Source organism: Orcinus orca, chromosome 14 (assembly GCF_937001465.1).
Source record: "Orcinus orca chromosome 14, mOrcOrc1.1, whole genome shotgun sequence".
Lineage (NCBI taxonomy): Eukaryota > Metazoa > Chordata > Mammalia > Artiodactyla > Delphinidae > Orcinus > Orcinus orca.
Genome location: NC_064572.1, coordinates 65,379,964 through 65,400,502, shown reverse-complemented (window position 1 = coordinate 65,400,502; position 20,539 = coordinate 65,379,964). Strand labels below are relative to the sequence as shown.

Below are 20,539 nucleotides of genomic sequence, written 5' to 3'. Positions count from 1 at the left end.
CACCCAGCGTTCCCAGAGAAAGAGGTGAGAAAGAGAGAAGAACACCTACCTTAGGACCTTGGCTGTGAGCAGCTTGCCTTCAGGGAGACACCTGTCATAAAGGGCATCCTTGGACAGGCTGTACTGGGAGACATGTGGGTATTGGGCCAAACCTGTAACTGAGGGGCCAAGGCTGACAGGAGAGAGAGACAAGGGTCCTGTGGTCAGAAACACAGCAACAGAGTCCCCAGCCAAGCCTAATGCCTCCTCTCTCCCAGAGACTCAAGTTGTGACGAGGATTTAGGACAGACATAAGGTTCCTGGCACTCAACAAAATAAAGAGGGCTTTGTAAACTGGAAAAATCATCAAGCGTAATGAAGACATAATTGAAAGATACTCTTTACCCCATATCAGAGCATCACAATGCACTCACAAGCTGCTAGAAAGACCAGAAGAAAATGAGGAAACAGAATTACAGCAGGGAAGGCTGTAACATCTGGGGGTTCATGGAACATTTACAGATCATGACCATGGATATGCCATATTCTTTGTCAAAAACACCAAACAAGAGTAATTCAAAACTTTTTTGAAAGTATAAAAAGACTTGGAGTTTAAAACACTGGTGGGAACACAGACTCTCCTTCCTTCATGATCCCTCCAGAGATGGTGACCGGGGGCAGCAGCGGGCCAATCAAGACAGGCCCCGGGAGAACCCTCGGGGCTGGTCCACGTCCCCGGGCTCCGCCTCACTCACCCTAAGAGCACACCGGACGGCTGGACGGACTTCACGTAGCCCCTCAGGAGCTGCCCTTCCTCAATATCCTGGATGGAGTTAATCTCAGGATCTGTTATTTTGCTTTTCGTCTCCGGGTTCGTCCTAAAGGAATAAAAGGCTTACTACACATGTACCTCTGACCCCATTTCCCGACCCTCACCCCCAAATCTCCTGTGATAATCACACTTTGTAAGAACACGACTCTGGACCTGTCAGTAGGATATCACCATCAGAGCCCAGCCCTACCCTCTCCTGAACTCCTGTCAGCTGGGGACGGCTTTAATAGTAACAGGGAGAGGCTGAGCAAGCCAGAGGGAGGTTAAACCTCATACATTCATTTCGAACCATGACTTCAGGCCAATCCACTTCACGGCACACTTGTCCCTACTATGGAGCCCTGGGGGCTCCATCACCTCCCCTCACTAGGACCGCCATCTGGCAACTCTGAACACCACTATGGATGTTTGAACCTTTCTTTGGGAAACAACAGCCTGAGCAGACAGGTTCTACAATCTGAATGTCCTCAGCTTTTCTGGATAAAAAACAGGGCCGGGCATAAAGGGGGTGAGCAGGGAAGCAAGCTGGGAGGCCCAAAGCTCTGTGTCAGATCCACACAGCCTCTCCTCAGTCCTCTGGGGCTGGGGGGGAGTTCTCCCCCAATTCTTCCCCCAACAACACAGACACTCACCTGGACGATCGCAGTGACAAAGTCAATACAGGGCCTGTAGCGGACAGCACATAACACCTGGAGGGAGAGCAAAAGAGAAGGAAACGCTGGCGCCAGCCAGCACCTCAGGAGGCTGGAGAGGGCCTAGGCTTCCTCTCCACAAGGCTGAGCAACAGGCGAGAGCAACGGCTCTGTTCATCCTGCTCACAACCTGCTGAGGGACTCGGGACAAGCCCCCTCTCTAGGCCTCAGTTTACTAGTTCGTCAAGTAAAAATACCGCTACTTTCTCTCCTCACCCAAGAACGGTGCTGGGAGGAGGAAACAAGAGGATACATGCAAGCCCTATGGAAGGCGCACAGAGCCACGCGGTGAGTACTTAGGAGGTGAGACCAGCCCTGCATCGGGGGCTGGGAGGATCCGGTCTCGTGGAGAGAAAGACTCGGCACAGGAAACCATGACAGGGGGACGGCCTGGTGCCACTGCCGACTCAGAGCAGTGGGTCAGAGGAGCCCATGAGGGAGGCCTGAGCAGGGGAGGCTTCTGGGAGGGAAACAGGGTTTACTCTTCGGGGGGGTTTCCAAACCCACCATGCAATGGTGGTGTCATTTATACCACCACGCAAGGTAGAGAATCTTATCAGTAGAAAGGATCTCAGCAACAATGTAGTCCAAATTCTCCCATGACAGGTGAGTGCCTTTTCTACCAGGGAATCACAGCCCTTAAAGCAGGAAAGGACCTGAAGGGATCATCTGTCTTTAGACATTTAACCTATTATTCACATTGATAGACGAAGGAATTACAACTGAATGCTACTCATACATTTAACTACAATAATGTTATTTATTTATTTTTTAAGATGTTGGCGGTAGGAGTTTATTAATTAATCTATTTATTTATGCTGTGTTGGGTCTTTGTTTCTGTGCGAGGGCTTTCTCTAGTTGTGGCAAGCGGGGGCCACTCTTCATGGCAGTGCGCAGGCCTCTCACTATCGCGGCCTCTCTTGTTGCGGGAACACAGGCTCCAGACCCGCAGACTCAGTAGTTGTGGCTCACGGGCCTAGCTGCTCCGTGGCATGCGGGATCCTCCCAGACCAGGGCTCGAACCCGTGTCCCCTGCATTAGCAGGCAGATTCTCAACCACTGCACCACCAGGGAAGCCCAATAATGTTATTTTTTTAAAATATTTTGCTAAAAAGAAAAAAAATCACACCTGTATTTTGTAAGCCTAAATAAGCGAAGCAGAGATGATCTTGGACTTCCCTCTGACTCATTCTTTTTCTCCTCCTAGGCCCTGGCATTTTGTGCTCTTTAGCCCTGACAAGTGGTTGAGAATTTACGCAGGTGCTGGTGCCTGGGACACTCGAGACGGGAGGACAATTACTACTTTCCAGTCTCTGCCTCCTGAAGGTGTCTGCTCCACTGTTGGATAACTGTGGTTGTCAGGCAAGTCTGTATTGTACAAGGCTGAAATATGCCTCTCCATGCTAGTTTATTCAGGCTATAAAATGGTTTGAAAACTCTGAGGTAGGTTCATTTTTGTGCACCCAAAATAGTTCATAAAGCACCCCCCAACTGCGAAAGGTCACTGCTGTCCTCTTGCAGAGAACACACACAGATCAATTTTGCTTTAATTAAAAAGATGAATGGTTCAATAGTAAAATGAGGAAGCAACTTGGCCAAGCAAAGCACAGAACAAATGTAAACAGCTAATAAACATGAAAAATGACCAGTAAGAGAAATTCAAATTAAAATGCGAGACCAATTTCAGCCTATTCAATGGCAAAGATTAAAAATTAAGAATATCCGGGCTTCCCTGGTGGCACAGTGGTTGAGAGTCCGCCTGCCAATGCAGGGGACACGGGTTCGTGCCCCGGTCCGGGAAGATCCCACATGCCGCGGAGCGGCTGGGCCCGTGGGGCATGGCCGCTGAACCTGCGCGTCCAGAGCCTGTGCTCCGCAACGGAAGAGGCCACAACAGTGAGAGGCTCGCGTACCACAAAAAAAAAAAAAAAAAGAATATCCGGTGCTGACAGGGGTGTGAGGAATGAACAGTCATATTTATTGTTAATTGAGATAAAAATTAGCAAAGTCCTTTTGGAAGACACTTTGGCAAAATGTATAACATTGTTTGACCCATCAATTTTACTCCTAGGAATTTATTTCACAGTTATACTTTCACTAGTATCCAAACATATGTGCAAAGATATCCACTTCAACATTATTGTCCATCAACAGAATTGTTTAAATAAACTGTGATTTTTTAAAAAACACATCATGCAATACTAAAAAAAAATGTTAAAAATAAGGTAAAAGAACAAGGCTGATTTCAATATACTAGCACAGGAAAGAAAAAGTGTATGCTAAACTGCCGTGAGAAAAAAGCAAGTTGCAGAATAGCACATAAAATGAAATTCTACTATGACATATGGGCAAATTATACCTATATATGTTAGAGGCTTGAAAGATAGAGATCAAAGTATCTAATGGCAAAAAGTGGTGGAGAAAGAGAGGAGCAACAGCAATTTTCATTTTCTATTTTATATACTATTTTTTTCTGGTACAAAATCACACATCTATAATTAAAAGGAAAACAAAAACAAAAAAACCCCACCAATCCCACAGAGAGCTGAAAAGAGGAAGAGAACTCAGCCTACCTGACAATCTTCTGTGGGGTAAAGTTTTCCAGGGGCGTCTCTGAGTAGGAGTCACTCACGTGAAATATACTGACTCTTCCGATCTTCCCGAAGGGGAACGAGACGGTCAGTCCCTCCTTGGGAAGCACCTTCACCACGCGGCCCATGGCCACTTCCCCTTTCTCGAGCTTGTGAGGACCTGGCAGGAGAATGAACCAGATTCAGGGAAGAGGAAATGAGCCAAGAAAGAAGCCGAGACACTGGCCAACCAGAGTCCAGGGGAGGTGGAGGTGTCCGGACTTGGGCTGTCTAGGCTGAGTGGACCTGAATGATCATATAGACCCAGATCACCATGCCATGTGGTCAAGAATGCCAGGGCCATGTGGTGGACAAGCCTTTCTGAGAGACCAAGGAAAAACAACTGTGTAGGTAAAGGTGACTCAGACACAGGCCACAGAGCAAAGCCCCGAGAGAAAAACTGTTCCAAGGACATAGCCACCACACTAGGCTTTCTAAGGACTCCGAAACCCACGGCATCCTTCAACCTGGGCAATGACTGAAGACCTCTTCCCGACCCCTTCCACCCCCTCCCTTCCCTGACCAGGTCCCATTTCATCACCACACCTATGAGTGAAAGACACAAGAAGGCCTTGGAGGAATCTGGGCCAACCACGGTGGCCTTCAGGGCCTGGCCAATCCGGAACTTCTTATCTGGATGTTTCAGAACCTGGAAGGGCAAGAAAATTCTTCTGATGTTTGAGGAAAGGCCTGTCATTTATCCAAAACCACAGCATTTAAGTCTGCACGGTAAGTATCTCCCACAGTACAGTTCCCTGTACCCACTGTGAGCACACACCAGACACTAAGTTGAACTCAGGGAGCTGGGGTTTCCTCTCCAGGGATCTCAGGCACACTGACCTTGAAGCTAAGAGAAGTGAGCAGTAAGGGAATTCTCCCCCGGATGTCTGGAGCGATGTCCACCTCAAGCCATTTCTTAACCACGTTGTACTGGGGAAAAAAAAAAAAAACAGGAGGAGAAATGGAATGGGCAGATACAAGCGTCTCTTCTCTTCCCTTCACCAAAACAGACTCTCCCAAAATCACAGGGCTCAAAGAGCCCAAAGCCTCCATTTTCCCAAGGAACAGGAACGCACCCCTATGTCCCAATGCCCCTGTCCAACCTCCACTTCTCGCAGGCTTCACTCAGAGTCTAGCTCAGAGCCTTTGCCAGCCCAGCAGAACATGCATCTCTCCTGGTGCCTCAGCTGATTAGGAGGCAAAAAAGGCCTCAGAGATATCCTCAAGCAGTAGGACCAATCCCACTGACCTCTGTCGCCTCCCCCAAACTCAGTTGTGCCCAGTGAACGTTAACCATCTTCAGGGACTAACATCTTATTTCTAAATCAATTTAGATTTTGCTATTGACACAGTGCTGTGCCCTAAATACACACCCCAATTTTCAGGTCAACTCAACAAAACATTTATCAAGCAGCCACTATGTATACGACATGAGAGTGATAAGTAAAAGCCAGGCCCTGCCTTCAAAGAGATTACAGTCTGCAAAGAGTAAGTCAAATGAGTATGCAGGAGCAAGCAACAAGTAAGAGCATAGTATGTTACGGGACCCTGTAGGAGAACTAGTAAGAAGGGAGGGTTATCTGTGCTGCACCTTGAAGGGTTGTAGGCAATAAGAATAGACAGTACTCCCAGTGTAGAAATAAAGACAAGAAGGGAAAAAAATAGAGGAGGTTTTCAGCATGACTGGTATACCAGATTCATAAAGTCTGATTATGAAGAGCTTAAACACCACTCCAAGGCATCTTGGGTTTATGAATGTCTACAGACAACAGGTAACTAAAAGGATCAAGCACCACAGACATACTCAGATACATGCTCATGGAGGAAGAATCTGGCAGCAATGAAGAGGAATTATCCCTCAGGGTCAAGCCCAGACCAACCTTCTCTCTGATGTATTCCAACTGGTATAGTTCTTACTGATCCCTTCCCTTTACTCAACTCCTGTTCCTCTTGGGGTTAGAACACATAACCTGGCACCCAATTATATACTGTTTTGCACTGTTCCCGAACTTTATAAAAGGCAAGAATCTAAAATCCAACATTTTATTTTATTTTAAATAAAACATTTTTATTTAAAATATTTGTGTGTGTGTCTTCTGATAAAACTTTATTTGTGGACACTGAAATTTGAATTTTACATTATTTAAAATAAAATAAAGAACTGGATTTAAAATCTTGCTCTATGATATATTTTTCTTTCCATTTTGTACAATTAATCTATAAATATGTAGAACTGTGGGTTGCTTGCTAGCAGTTTTGTAAGCCATAAATTTAGCTCCTTGATTAGACCAGAAGTTTTCTAGGAGCAGAGGCCTTCTACTGTCTTCTACAAACCAGCATGGCAGCAAACACAGAAGCAAAGTCTAGTGCAAATGGTCATTGTCAGTTTCTCCCCGTTTTCTTCTGTAAGAGGGACAGCATCGCACTGCAGGGCGTGCACTACTCACCTTCTTCAAGAAGCAAGTCACAGTCTGACCAGCCTGGTACTGTTTAATCTTCTCCAAGCGGCTAACAGAATGAGTGTTGAGAGCGGTGTGGCCATCCTTCTCCAGCTCACTGGTTGCAGAAAGGCAATGCAAAGAGTAAACCAACCTCTGGATAAGCTTCTAGCTTGAAACCATCTCCCCCTAGTGGCCATGGATTGATTTTACAGGACTCCGCTAACTCATACACACCCACCATGCACCACCCCCCGGCCATTTCTCTCCTTAAAGGGGAATGAATGTTCACAATACCTGCGTGAAAATTAATCCCTTCCAATTCACTCACCTAAAGCCGAGAGCCAACAATAATCTTTATAAGTATAGGAAACAAAACTATTTTACTTCTTTCAATACTTTAGCTACTGCTTTACAGTTTGCAGAACTGCTTTCACAAATAATCTCTCACTGAATGTGACAACACTCTCATGTGTGAATCAAGTAGGACAGATTTTTTTTTTTTTTTTTTTTTTTTTTTTTTTTTTTGCGGTACGCAGCCCTCTCACTGCTGTGGCCTCTCCCGTTGCGGAGCACAGGCTCCGGACACTCAGGCTCAGCGGCCATGGCTCACGGGCCCAGCCGCTCCGCGGCACGTGGGATCTTCCCAGACCGGGGCACGAACCCGTGTCCCCTGCCTCGGCAGGCGGACTCTCAACCACTGAGCCTCCAGGGAAGCCCAGGACAGATATTATTAAACTCATTTTATGCTACAGACCCAGGAGTTGAAGTCAGAGTTCCTGATTCAAAAATCCAGTGCTCTGTGCCCTATGCTACCTCGGCATTATCACTCTCTTGATTCTCTTTTTCTTCTCAGTAAAGCAACAAGGAGATGCGGTCTGAAAGTTATCAGTCCACAAATCACTTCAAAGGAAGCACAGAATTCCCACCATTCCAACCAGCCCAGCTTACCAATTCAAATTTCTAAAACAAAACAGAACTCACCAGTAAAATGGTACAAGTAATACTGGTAAAACTGTAACGTGTAATAGCAAGTACTGGTGAATATAGGAACACAGGAAACTCATACACTAGTAAAGCTGAAACACACCCAGCAATTCCACCCTAGAGAAATCCCTGCACATGCGCACAATGGAACGAGTTCAAGGATGTTCACTGTGGCGTTGTGGAAACAACCGTAAACGTCTTCCATCAGCTTGAAAATATATACAGTTTGGCACAGGCACAGGATGGGTTACTGTTTTAACTCTAGGCCCCAAAATGGAGAGATGGCAAAAACAAAATTTTGAGTGAAGAAAACAAGCTGCAGAATATTAAGCACAGCATACTATTTATGTAAAATTTGAAAACCATACAAAATAATTTTTTGTAGATATATATATATATAACGAAAGTATAAAAGCAAGAGATGGATATATGTCAAATAATGGAGAATTCATCCTCTGGGGGTGAAGGGAGAAGCCTGGGAAGGGAACATCTGTAAAATGTTATTTCTTAAAACACACACAGAACATCCATGTGCCTGGCACTCTAACAGATAACTAACAGATAATTTACATTCATTATCTATAATGCCTTTATACATATATATATGTATAGTTAGGATAAAAAAATTTATTCACTCAATAGCTGATACGGGAATGCCTCTGTTATGAGCTGAATTGTCTCGCCCAGCCCCCCAAATTCTTATGTTGAAGCACCAACTTCCAATACCTCAGAATGTGACTGTGTTTGGAGACAGGGAATTTAAAGAGGCAATTAAGTTAAAATGAGGTGGTTAGGGTGGGCCTTAATCCAACACGACTGGTGTCCTTATAAGAAATTAAGCTACAACTCAGTAATAAAAAAACAAATAACCTGACTGAAAAACAGAACTGCAACAGACATTTCTCCAAAGAAGATAATACAAACATCCAAGTAGCATAGGAAAAGGAGCTCAACATCACTAATAGTCAGGGAAATATAAATCAAAACCACAGTGAGATATTAACCTCACATCTGTGAGGATGGCCATTAACAAACAGAAAATAACAAGCATTGGCAAGGATGTGGGAAAAGGGAATCCTTCCCTGCACACTGTTGGTAGGACTGTAAAATGGTGCAGCCACTACGGAGAACAGTATGGAAGTTCCTCAAAAAACTACCATATGATACAGCACTCCTACTTCTGGGTATGTATCTAAAAGAATTAAAAACAAGATCTCAAAGAGATATCTGTATATCCATGTTCATTGCAGCACTATTCATAATAGCCAAGGTGTGGAAACAACCTAAATGTCCATTGATGGATGAATGGATAAAGACAACATATATACACACAATGGAATATTACTCAGCTTAAAAAAGAAGGAAATCTTGCTGTATGTTCCCACACGGATGAACCTTGAGGATGTTGTGCTGAGTGAAATAAGCCTGTCACAGAAGGACTGTGCAGGACTCCACTTATGTGAGGTATGTGAAGTAATCAAACTCTAAGAAACAGAAAGTAGAATGATGGTTGCGAGAGGCTGGGGAGTCAGGGGGAAATGAATGGCTATAGAGTTGCAGTCATGCAAGATGAAAAAGTTTAGAGATCTGTTACATAAAAATATGCATATAGTTAACAATACCATAATGGATACCTAAAAAGTGTTAAGAGGGCAAATTTATGTTATGTTTTTACCACAATAAAAAAATGTGAAAAAAGAGGAGATTAGGACATAGATAAATACAAAGAGAAGACCATATGAAGACACTGGAGAAGAGAGCCACCTGCAAGCTAAGGAGACAGGCCTCAGAAGAACAAACCCTGCTGATACCTTCATCCCAGACTGAAAGCCTCCAGAATTGTGAGAAAACAGATGTCTGTTTAAGTTAAAAAAAAAAAATTAAAAATAAAACACAAACACACATAACAAGTATGTGTTATCTTTTTTCTTTTCCCAAAATGATTTTAAACTGACTCTCTTAAAAAAAAAAAAAAAAAAAAAGGTGGGCATAACTACATTAATGGCAAGAGAAAACGCAGTGACTAGCAGGAATTCCAGAGATACATGTAATGACTTCTGAACTGCTCTGCTCTCTTAACTTCCCCCCTCCAAATGGGTAAACGAGCAGGCACCGTTTTATCTAGCTTGAGTGTCCCTCACCAACCCTGAGCTCAACTCGAAGACACACGACATTCTCTTTGGGCACAAGAGCTCCATATACAAGTGGGAATGAAAATATGATGGTATTTCGTAAGTCAACACCGTCAATTAAATAAATGTTTTTCCTCCTGACTTCAAAACATGTATTTTAAAACATAAAGCATTTGAGAAATATAGCAACAATAGCATTACGTTTATACTAAGTTTCTCAGGGGCCTCAATTAACATAAAATAATTAACAATACAACATAGGTGCGTGGAGGAGGGGGAAGATGTGCTAGAGTTTTTTACCTGTCCATCTGTCTATCTGTCATTATAACTCTCCATCCTCCATCTCCTCTATGGAATGAACACATTTCCTGGCTTGGCCCACACTGCCACTACCAAGGACCACCGCTATGGCTCACACTAGTCTCCATAGACAGGAGGGTGGACCAGCACAGCAGTGATAGTTCATGAGAGGCTCCAGACTCTGAGGGTCAAGAACCATTCAGGATGTTAGTAAGTCTTCCCACAATGCTCACTGACTCACCCCTTGCAGTATTCATTAATTTAACATACCTACCCTTAGCCTGGATAAACTACTTGACCTTAACCCTTAATTGAACAAGACGTCCAGCCTCAGAGGTGAAGACACCACAGACTAAAACAACGAATATGAGGAGGTCTCTGTTTTCAAGACAAAGGGACACAATCAAATCTACAAAACTAAGGAAACCACAGATTAGGCAAACAGGAACGTGTGCATCCACCAAATCTCATCATTCTGGAACTAAAGGGCTTACTTTCACATCCTTCAAAGTAAGCGTTGTTAGCATCTGGTACTTCAAGGTTCCAGGAATACTCCCCTACCTCAGACACAAGCCTTCTCAGAACTATTCCACTTCTACTCTGATCCCTTCAGGATGCTGACCAAACCTTATGCTCGGAAAGCTGCTTAAGAGGTCTTTCCATGACATCCTAGGCACATAAGACTTACAACCTGGATGGATCTGGGCCTGACCCTGCAGAGGTTCTGGCACAGTCACGTGTATCTAGCTTCAGTCACTGATGGCCTATCAGTTCCTACAGGCTGGGTTTTTTTAATGGGGGAAGCAGAAGCAGACAGGCCCATAGATCAACATGCTTGAGATCCTCTGAAAGAATGACCCCAGACAAACTGGATCCACCACTTCACGAAACTACTAGTTCTACCGGTCCACCTAGAATCCCTCGTGGAACATCCCTCTGCAGAATCCACCAGAACGTGACCTCAAGTCTCAGTCACCAAGCAGTGGTCTATTATCAAAGAACAGGCATTCTTGGCTATCTGGTGTTTATTTAGGGAATTACTGAGTTCTAGAAAATTAGGTTGAGAGCAAAAATGTTTCTTTTTGTTACATGCCAACAAACAGAACTGCAATCAGCCTTTAAATTGATACTTAAACCCTGAATACAGCTTTCACGTTAATTCTCATATAATCCCTCTAACCAGCTGTATGAGAACCAGACAAATATCCCTCCTGGAGAAAAAAAGACAACCTGGAGAGAGAGAGGCAAAATAAGTCACAACCCTGGCTGAATCAAGCCTAGAACTCAGGCTCCTGACTCCAAGCCCAGCGCTCCTTCCACGAGACCACCGGAGTCCCCCTTACCTTGGCCGAACACTCAGCTCCGGGATGGTTCGAATAAATCTGGGATGACTTATTGGGAGAAACCTGGAGAAACAAATAATGTCAAATCATTTCTCTTATTCTCTGTAACACCATAATCGGGAGACCAGAATTTCTAACTGCCCACCACACCGAGCTTAAAAACCCGCCCACTCCACTGCCACACCACCCAGTAGTAATACCAGGCCTGAGGCCTTCCATTCTCATCGTTTGAGTGAATGTTAAGGAACTGGCTCATCTTTTAGGGTTGTCATATTAAATCCTGAAAAGAATTTTCCAACTCTTTCATTCTAAAAATAAGGAAATTGAGGTCTAGAGAGAACAAATGACTTACTGAAGATCCCACAGTTACTGAAATTAATATGCAAATCATTGGCTAGACTTTGAATTCTCTTTTTGGTTTTCTTATAGCAAGGACTTCTGCTGCAATAACACACTGTAACTAGATTGAAAGTAAACGAGTATAATTAAGGTATGCTGTGGAGGATGGATTATAGTAACTGCTGACACATACGGAGCAATAACTATGTGTCAGACAACACACCAGGCACACTCAGTGCTAGGTGTTCTCTCTTCCAATCTTTGCAATGGCCCTGCAAGGTAGTCACTACCATTACTCTCACTTTACGATTTAGGAAAAATAAAACTCAGAGGGCTGAGTAACTACTTAACTCCTGGTCGCATAATTTTAAGTGGCAAATCTGGAATTCGCCCCAGATCTGACTCTAAATCAACGCTCTTAACCACTACATTATACACCATTAAAAAATAAAGACATACAAAAGGATTATTTGGTGAACATTTTGGTTAACTAAAAGAAAATCTAACGTATGCACAACTTTTTGGAAACTGCCTCAGTTCCCATGCCTTCTCCCACGATTACCACCATCTCCCCTGAAAGCCAGTCCCTCCCCCAAAGCCTCCATACTTGAATGTCTTCATGTCTCTCCCGCCAATCACTCGGGCAGTGACCTTCTTCCCAACTTTCAGCTTGGCAGTAGGAGATGTGCCCACTGGAACATCATCTAGAATGTGGGAGGCATGGATGCAGCCAATGATGCCATCTTCCAGGGTCACAACCACATGGGTGGGCTTAATGGACTTGACGGTCCCTGTGACCATGTCCCCAATGGACAGGGTGTGCTTCCTTACGGCCCCTAAAACCAGAGCTGGATCTACTTCTTCATCCTCGTCGACCGTCTCAGAGTCCTTCCGGGTCTGTCTCATGGTCCTCTTAGCAGCTGGCCCCTCAACGGCCAAAAGAAGACCTGTCACTCCTGGTTCTGTGGTCTGGAGGGTTAGGGAGACACCCTGTCCCACCTGCAACTTCTCTGAATCAAAGCGGAAGGTGTCGTTGAGGTGGGAGGTCAGGGAGAAAGCTGCTAGCTGGCCAGTCTCTACCAAGGAGGCAAGGGCAAAGGGTTCCTCCAAGTACTGCACAATCGCCTGGTGCTCACTGCCTTTCTTCAGCTGGAAAACAGAAAACCCACCATCCCTGCTTCTTACAGAGCACAAGGACTTGTTCCTCACCCACTGGGCAGGGTAGGTCTGGGAAAGTCCTCTGAGTCCAGGGGGCTCAAGGCTAATCTGAGCTGTAACAAACTAGCCTCCACTCCCTGGACCCAGCTTTCCCCTCCTGTACACTGAGGCGATGTGACCACACTCAAGGAGCCACATCAGGATCACCTGGAGTTAGCCTCCGTTTTGAATTCAGATTCTGAGATCCTGTCCTGGAACTAGTGAAAGCAGAACTTTCAAGGTGACTGTGACGCACAGCCAAGTGACCTCTAATGGTTCTCCAGCTTTAAGACACTGTGGTTCCCCCCCTCTTGTCCTGCAGCTAGCTCTCCACCCAGTTTATTCACTCACTCAAGAGAGACAGTCATTACTGAGAGCTTATTGTGTGCAAGGCATGTAGCCTGTCTTTCTCCAACATCCAACCTGTGCTCATGCCCTTACATGCACTAGCTTCACTCGGATGACAAAACGGGAGAGGGACCTGCTAGAAAGCTTAGTGAGGGGTTAATACTGTTTTCTATTTCTCTTTGTCTCTCAAAGTCTTAAAATTATAAGCAACTGGAGGTTAAGGATTACATCTATATAATTCTCTGTAACATACCCTATGCGATTAGGGGATTAATAAGTACTTTAGACGATGACGAAATATACACGTCATCTGGAGAAAGATACCACTCATTTTAAGATTTCCCTTGAACCCATTCTTTGCCCACACAAAAGTGGACAGAAGAGGGTGTTAGACGAGCAGCCTGGAGGTCAAAACTACCCACAGACATGTTTTGTTTGGTTCACATGATGTTTAAAAAAGAAAAATAGTTTCCAACATTTCCTACATTTATTTCAAATAAAAAATCCACATTCTGCCTTCTCTTAAAATTCAAAGACTTCCCAACACTAGACCCAGATGTTCTCATGTGGCAACAGTGAGATGGAACTGAGTAGTCTCTGCTCCTCTGCAGCAGTGCGTGCACTCCGCAGTCTGTCAGTCCAGGTGTCGAGTCCTACTGTCACCACCCCCTAAGACACCTGGCCCACTTCACTCATCCAAGCACCTGCTTGGCCCTAATCAGGGTGACCACGTGATTTACAGCCCAAACCACAGTGAAAGTCACTGCAACTAACAAGCACACCAGGGGAATTCCCTGGCGGCCCAGTGGTTAGGACTCGGTGCTGTCACTGCCAGGGCCCGGGTTCAATCCCTGGTCGGGGAACTAAGATCCTGCAAGCCGCGTGGCTCAGCCAAGAAAACAAAAACAACAAGCACCAGGGTGACAGGCACACCTGGGAGTGACCCAGACAAACCCAGGCACACGGCCCCCCTGTCTACAGGTATCTGCGAACCACGTGGGGTTGAAGGGGTGTGTAAAACCTTTGAAACCATGGGAATGGAAGTCCTCAGTCAGCAAGCTTACCTTTTTAGCTTTTCTATTCACCAAATCGTGGCAGAGGGAAACATGTACTTCCAACTTCAACATATCAACATTTAAGACCACAACCTTCTTTTTCTGCCCAGATTCCACCTCCTGCCCTGCAGTGCAGAACCAAACACAATGTGATCACCCTCCTGGAGCAGGGGCGAAGGGAGACAGCATCTCTCCAACAGCCCTGCACAAAAAGGAAAAGTAGACCTATGTCCTAGGTTTACATGCGCTAGGGAAGCCAAGGGTCTAGCTCCCATAATTCACATTCAGGTTGTGTCAATTTATGCAACCTGGTATATAAAAATCTAGATTTACCCAAATACAACAATAAAGAGATTCATATCTAAACCTTCTTTAGTATGCTGCTGTCTTCATTTGCATTTACACAAGATAAGCATGCCAAAAACTTCTGCTGTATCAGCTCATCTATGTATTTGGAAATTCTGTACCCAGAAGAGGAAGCAACGGGCAAGTGGTTTCCCCTACAAACCATGATGGGCGAGAGAGATGCACTCACCTGCCCGATGATACTTGCTGGCTCTTAGGACCAGGCCGGGCACTGGGCCCTCACTGAACAGTACAGAGCCGTCTCCCAACACCTCCTGCACCTCTAGGTCAAGGACCATCCCTGGGGTCATCTCAGCCAGCGTCTGGATCAACACAGAGTCTGCCAGAGACCCAAAGGAAATAGGGATTAACAAGATGCAATGACACTCACCATTCTTTTCCTTTGGAAATATGCTGACACATGGAGGACATTTCCAACATGGAGCGTTGGAACCACTACGAAGGCAAAATTGCTCTTGGTAAAAATGTCTGATATCCATGAAAATTCCCAGTACAGGCAGAGACCTATGCCCCTTGCTCACCCCACATGGCCATAATTCATGGAATAGCCAACGAATGCCAGAAACACATGCTTTGCTTTGATTTCGGAATTTTCATTCTTTCTGTTTGGAATCTACCCTCTCAAGGTTCTTATTCCCAAATCCCATCAGGGTTCCAACAAATCTACACAATGGTTCAAAGCTTAGTAGAGTCAGACTAATAACCCCCCCCAAAGTCTTCTAGCAGGTCCCTGTTCCATTTTATCATCCACTACACATCTGATGAATAAAGGAACAAAAAGTGAAGAAGTGAATGGATTCACAACAAACGCAAACCTGAGGTCACAGAACTCAGGGAAATTTTGATTCTGAACTGGGAGGGAGCCCAAGGGGAACTTCTGGGATACCAAGTAATGACCTTTTATCTGAATCTAGATGACAGTTACACAGGGATGTTCACTTTATAAATGTTTACTGAGCTGTACTCTAGAAGATTTGTGCACTTTATGGAGATCCTACTCCCATCAACAAAAGTTTACCCATATTTTTTTAACGTCGGGGAAGACCAACAACTCATGGGAACAGACTGAAGACGCACACGCCCCACCCCTGGCCCTCATCCTCCGCCCTCCTGCCCCCACCTCGGTTGCTCATGAGGCTGCGGACGCCCTGCCGCTCCTCCAGGCACTGGCTCAGGAGGAGGAGGCTGGTGGCGGCCAGGTCCCCCCGAGTGCAGTCCGACAGCCGCAGCGACAGCAGCATCCGCTGCTTCTCCTCGTCCACGTTGGTCACCTTAGCAACCACTGTCTGCCCCTCGACAAAGTGGTCACTTGTGGAGGTCACAAACTTGTCACTCATGATCTAAAAGGGAAGAGCGGGCACAAAATGAAGAAAGGAAAGGAAGTCTCTATTAAGACAACCCACTTGAAACACCCAGAAAGAAGTGTGTGAGGCAGGAGATGGACCCCAGGAAGGTCCCCCCAGCCCTCTGAGCACAGCTCACCTCCCTTTTCGTAAAAACACAGGAGGCGCCCTGGCTGCCAACCCAGCCGAGAAGGCCCCAGAGCAACTCTCTGCCCCTCACTGTGCATGTTTCTGGGGCCCTCCCCCCCCTCCCATTGTTAAAATTGTTCTGGCAGGGGATGCAAATGAGACCTGCCCAGGCAAAACATCAGGGGAACACACCTACGGAAAGGACGAAACACTTATGAACTGTCTGTGGCAGGAATGAGCGATGAGCCCTTTGCTCACTACCGTCTTACACGGGCTTTGGTAAGACTCCTCTCCGCTCTGGGTGTCAGTTTATGCAGCAGGCCTGAAAGGGGGTTCAACTACGGGATCGCTAGGATCTTTTCCAGTCTGAAAAGTCTGCTATCCAATGACCTACCCAATGCTGTAGCATGAAGTAGAAAAGGTGCCCCTTCCTCCAGGACACAGCCCTGAGCCAAGACTTACAGGCTGGGCAAGAGGACTGCAGACTGAGTCTCAGCTCCACTCCCCCTCAGCCAGGTGCCTCTGTGTCATGCCCCTGAAAATCTTTCAAGAGAATAGATTCTTTCCCACCAACCCTCAGGTTCCATGTCCCTGTTGTCTCCCCTCAAAGGCCCTTGTGCAGGGAGGTGAACTTACAGCTTTGGGAGCCAGTCCACTAAGGCCTGACGGGAACTGGACGAACACACCGTAGTCCTTGATGTTCTTCACAAAACCAATGAGCAGCATTCCAGGATGGATTTCTGAGAAGCTCTTGGGATCCTGGCCACCCTCTACTGCAGACACCAAAGCTGGCTTCCTGCAAAGGAGCTAGTGGCACTTCGTCAAGGAATGTTCCAGAAAGGGCAGATGAGCTGTCCATCTCTCCCATCTCCACTCTACACCCTCTCTACCACAGTGATTCTCTAAGTGTGCAGACCAGCAGCATCAGCATCACCGGGAACTAGCTAGAGAGGCAAATTCTTAAGCACCAGCCCAGACCTACTGAATCAGACACTTGGGGGGCGCGGGGAGCAGGCTGTGTTGGACCACGCCCTTCAGGGGATTCTGATTCACACTGAAGTCTGGGAATCACTGTTTCGTTCCTGCCCTTATTAACTCACCTCCAGATTACCGGAGGGGACCTAAGGGGAAGGCTCATCCCTGTGGTTTGGCAGCTGGACCGGCCGTGACACCATCCTCCTGCCTATCTTCACACTAACCAACCCTATTTCCCCTCCTCTGCCTATCTCCACTCTAAGGAGAATCGATTTTACATTCTGCAAGAAAGGAGGCAGTGTCTTCCTTCTAAGCGCCCACACGAAGACCGAAAGCAATATTCTGAGACCTATATCCCAGCAGAGGGAGGCGGAGGAGAGAAAAGAGGACAGCAGGTACTTATTAACTGTTCCAACTCAGGGGTGAGCACTGAGTGCCCCAAGAAGGCTGGACGTGCCACTGGGAGTGTCCTACTGGGCCTGAAGTGCCACGTGGCCCTCTCCCCAACACCCTGGGCTCCCCCTCTGCCCTGACCACCCGCATCTGCCAGCAGCACCTCGATCCTGCTCTAACGCCAGGGGAACAGAGGCAAAGTGCAGGCTTGCCCACTGGTTTGGTCTGTGGAGGTATTTCTGCAGTCTTCTTTCTTTCTTCTTTCCCATGGAGTTCTTTCCCATGGAGTTTCCAACTAAGAGCAGAGCCTGACCCTGAGTTCCCCAGCGCCCCCCGCCCCGCCGAGGGCCCACAGCTCCCACACCTCCACCTCCGCGGCCCCCCAGAGACCAGTAAAGGATACAACACGCCCCTCACCCTCGCTCAGACACAGGACTCTGTGAAGGGTGTCACCTGCCTGGAGCCAGCAATGCAACAGTGGGCCATTGGTGACGTGGTCTGACAGATGAGACGTGGGAAGGAAGCCGGGGATGTTGTGAGGCAGGACAGCCACCTGCAGCCCATCTTTGGTCTTCTCCAGAACCTTCACATCCACCAACTACTCAGGGAAAAGGAAGACAAAAAAGAGCGCTTGTCTTGAGCAGAGAGCAACTCGTGCGGGTCAGGTAGAGATCAGAGGCATCGAGTATCTAGCACCAGGGATGACTGAGAGGTCGAGATCAGAGAAGCAGCTTTCTCCCACTCCCCACCCCACACTCCCAAAGACCCAACAGGCACACACACCCACACACACAGCAGGACCCATCTGGTGCTCACATCACTCCTCTCCCAGGTCCCTCCACTGGGTCCCAAAGGAAAGACAGTTTTGCAGGCTGGTCCTAGGGACCAAGAGGAAAGAGGGCAGCAGCACACTGCTGACAAGCCACACCGTAACCGCACTTTCCTTCCTAGACGGTCCATCTGCTCTGACACACAGCCCCAGAGCCTTATCTAGCTTCCTTGATCATCCCTCTGCATGGTTTCCAGCACCCCAGGTGTCAGTGGCGCCCTGCTCTCTACCACCGTAACTAAAATAATTTGTCTGGAGAAGTCCAGGTACCTGCCCAGCGTTAATGGCTTTTTTTTTCTTCTGACTGTGTCCCACACATTCTTCCTTCGGATCACCTGACAGCTTGAAGGACAAGAGCATCCTCTCTTTGGATGGCTCACAGTTCAGCACTGCAACCTTCACCACCTGGTGAGAAACCATACCTGCTTGGCCCTGGAGAGAGGTGCCCCCCACCAGCACCACAGAGGCCTTGGGTGATTCGCCAAGACCCAGGATCAGGTCAGAAGGCAGTGAAAAGAAACGTACTGAGAGCTACACAGAACCCCCACAAGTCAGCCTTTCGGGTGACAAAAGACATGAATGAATTTTGGGGTATAATCCCAAGTTTTAAAAAATCACTTTTTCCTAGACAGACCCAGACTCATCAGATTTAGGGCAGTGCCCCCTTGTGGTGATAGTGGCCTCAGAACAATTTCTGATGTGAGGGACACTAGTGTATAACAGGTGAAGATTAATCTCTTCTAGGTTGAGGGCCTAAGGTTTGTTAGTTTGTTAGCATCCATTGAGCTCCCTTGAGGGTTTCTCTCTGTTCTGTTCCATCTCCTCCACTTAGCTGGCTCAGGCCCGCTACCCAACATGCTCTCTTCTGTAACCCTTAAAAAGTAGCCTTCCTACTCCTTCAAATCTGTGTTCATGGGGTCACCAACGGTAGGAGCCTATCCAGGGGAAGGCTTACCTGGCCAGTGTAAAAGACACTCTCTGGGTCAGGGATATACTCGGCACTGAGCTCATGCCTGGGCACCAGTCCCTGCACGTCATTGTAGAACTTCACAATGCAGCCGTAGTCCTTGACCCTGAGGATAAAGCCGTGTGTCTGCAGACCAGGCTTAGCATCAGCATAGCAGGTAATGGCAGGAAGTTTGGACTCAACCAGGGTTTTCTTCAGGGTCATCATCAGCTTCCTGGCTTCAGGGTCACAAAGCAAAACCTAGGGAAAGGATACTGGCCGTGACCAAGTCATCCATTACCAAGAGAGCCACTGAGCTGGTCTCTGCATCCCCCTGAGAGCCATGGTCAGTCCCTAAAAACCTGCTCTTTCTCTCTGAGAATAATAGCTACAGACCATCCCCGCTTCCTGCTGGATGACGACCTAGGGAGCATTCATCTCTATTTCAAATGTACTACCTCCCAAAAGTCCCCTCCTGGGCCTAGAGCAACACTCACCATCCCAGTGCACCTCCAGAGAGTCCTATGTCGGTTACTCCTACTCTGCCTCCGCTCCCTCTCCCTCCTGGACCACTGCATCTCGTCTAACAGAATGAATGACTGAACCTTTACCCCCTCAACAGTGTTGCGGACTAGCTATAAACTAAGACTGAGTGCGCCAACCACCTCTCATTCCTCAAAAAGTCATCTCCTCGAGGGCAGAGAAATTCCTCTATTTCTAACTTCCTGACCCCACCACTATAAAACTTTGTACCAATGGGTAATCAATATCTTTGTTGAGTCCATAATGAAATAAAATGAAAATAAGAAATCCAACATTCTAAGTGTCTGCACACACCAGGCCCTAAGCACCGTGTATTATCATGTCTAATCTTCACAACTCTGTGAAGCTTCTCTCAGGATCCAAGCCTTTGTTATAAAACACTCAAGTTTCGGCAGCTTTGGTTGGGCTATTTCCGTGCCTGACACAACCCCTGCTCCTCCTCAACCTTCCAAATCCTACCCATCCTTTCCAGTTCAAGCCCCACCTCTGCCAGAAATCTAGAAGACATTGTTGTCAAATAGAGCTCAATTCGAAAACTGCTTCTGCCATTTATTAGCTGTGTGACTCTGGGCAAGATACTCTGCTTTCCTAAGCTTTCATTTCCCCATCTGCAAAATGAGGATAACAGTACTTCCTTCATAGGGCCGTTTTAAGGATGAAATGAAGTAAGGCGTGTTACGATGTGCCTAGCACAGCAACTGGCACAGAATACATGTTACATGGTAGTTGCTATTGATCATATT

At 46.6% G+C, this 20,539-nt stretch overlaps 2 protein-coding genes across 3 annotated transcripts in view; one reads left to right on the top strand and one right to left on the bottom strand.

Annotated features, from left to right (window-relative positions):
- Window positions 1-20,539, top strand: part of NT5C2 (5'-nucleotidase, cytosolic II) — a 307,851-nt gene that overhangs the window by 29,940 nt on the left and 257,372 nt on the right. The window lies entirely within an intron of this gene.
- PDCD11 (programmed cell death 11) overlaps window positions 1-20,539 on the bottom strand; it is a 41,920-nt gene that overhangs the window by 5,556 nt on the left and 15,825 nt on the right. For both annotated transcript variants that reach the window (XM_004265889.3, XM_033421105.2), the window contains exons 13-28: window positions 19,263-19,514; window positions 18,578-18,712; window positions 17,882-18,076; window positions 16,747-16,917; window positions 15,759-15,978; window positions 14,808-14,957; window positions 14,282-14,397; window positions 12,280-12,821; window positions 11,334-11,396; window positions 6,581-6,689; window positions 4,974-5,063; window positions 4,680-4,782; window positions 4,077-4,254; window positions 1,444-1,500; window positions 735-857; window positions 50-172 (exon numbers count right to left, since the gene is read on the bottom strand). In XM_004265889.3, coding sequence (XP_004265937.1) covers window positions 50-172; window positions 735-857; window positions 1,444-1,500; window positions 4,077-4,254; window positions 4,680-4,782; window positions 4,974-5,063; window positions 6,581-6,689; window positions 11,334-11,396; window positions 12,280-12,821; window positions 14,282-14,397; window positions 14,808-14,957; window positions 15,759-15,978; window positions 16,747-16,917; window positions 17,882-18,076; window positions 18,578-18,712; window positions 19,263-19,514 — 2,627 coding nt within the window. The remainder of the gene's footprint in view (window positions 1-49; window positions 173-734; window positions 858-1,443; window positions 1,501-4,076; window positions 4,255-4,679; window positions 4,783-4,973; window positions 5,064-6,580; window positions 6,690-11,333; window positions 11,397-12,279; window positions 12,822-14,281; window positions 14,398-14,807; window positions 14,958-15,758; window positions 15,979-16,746; window positions 16,918-17,881; window positions 18,077-18,577; window positions 18,713-19,262; window positions 19,515-20,539) is intronic.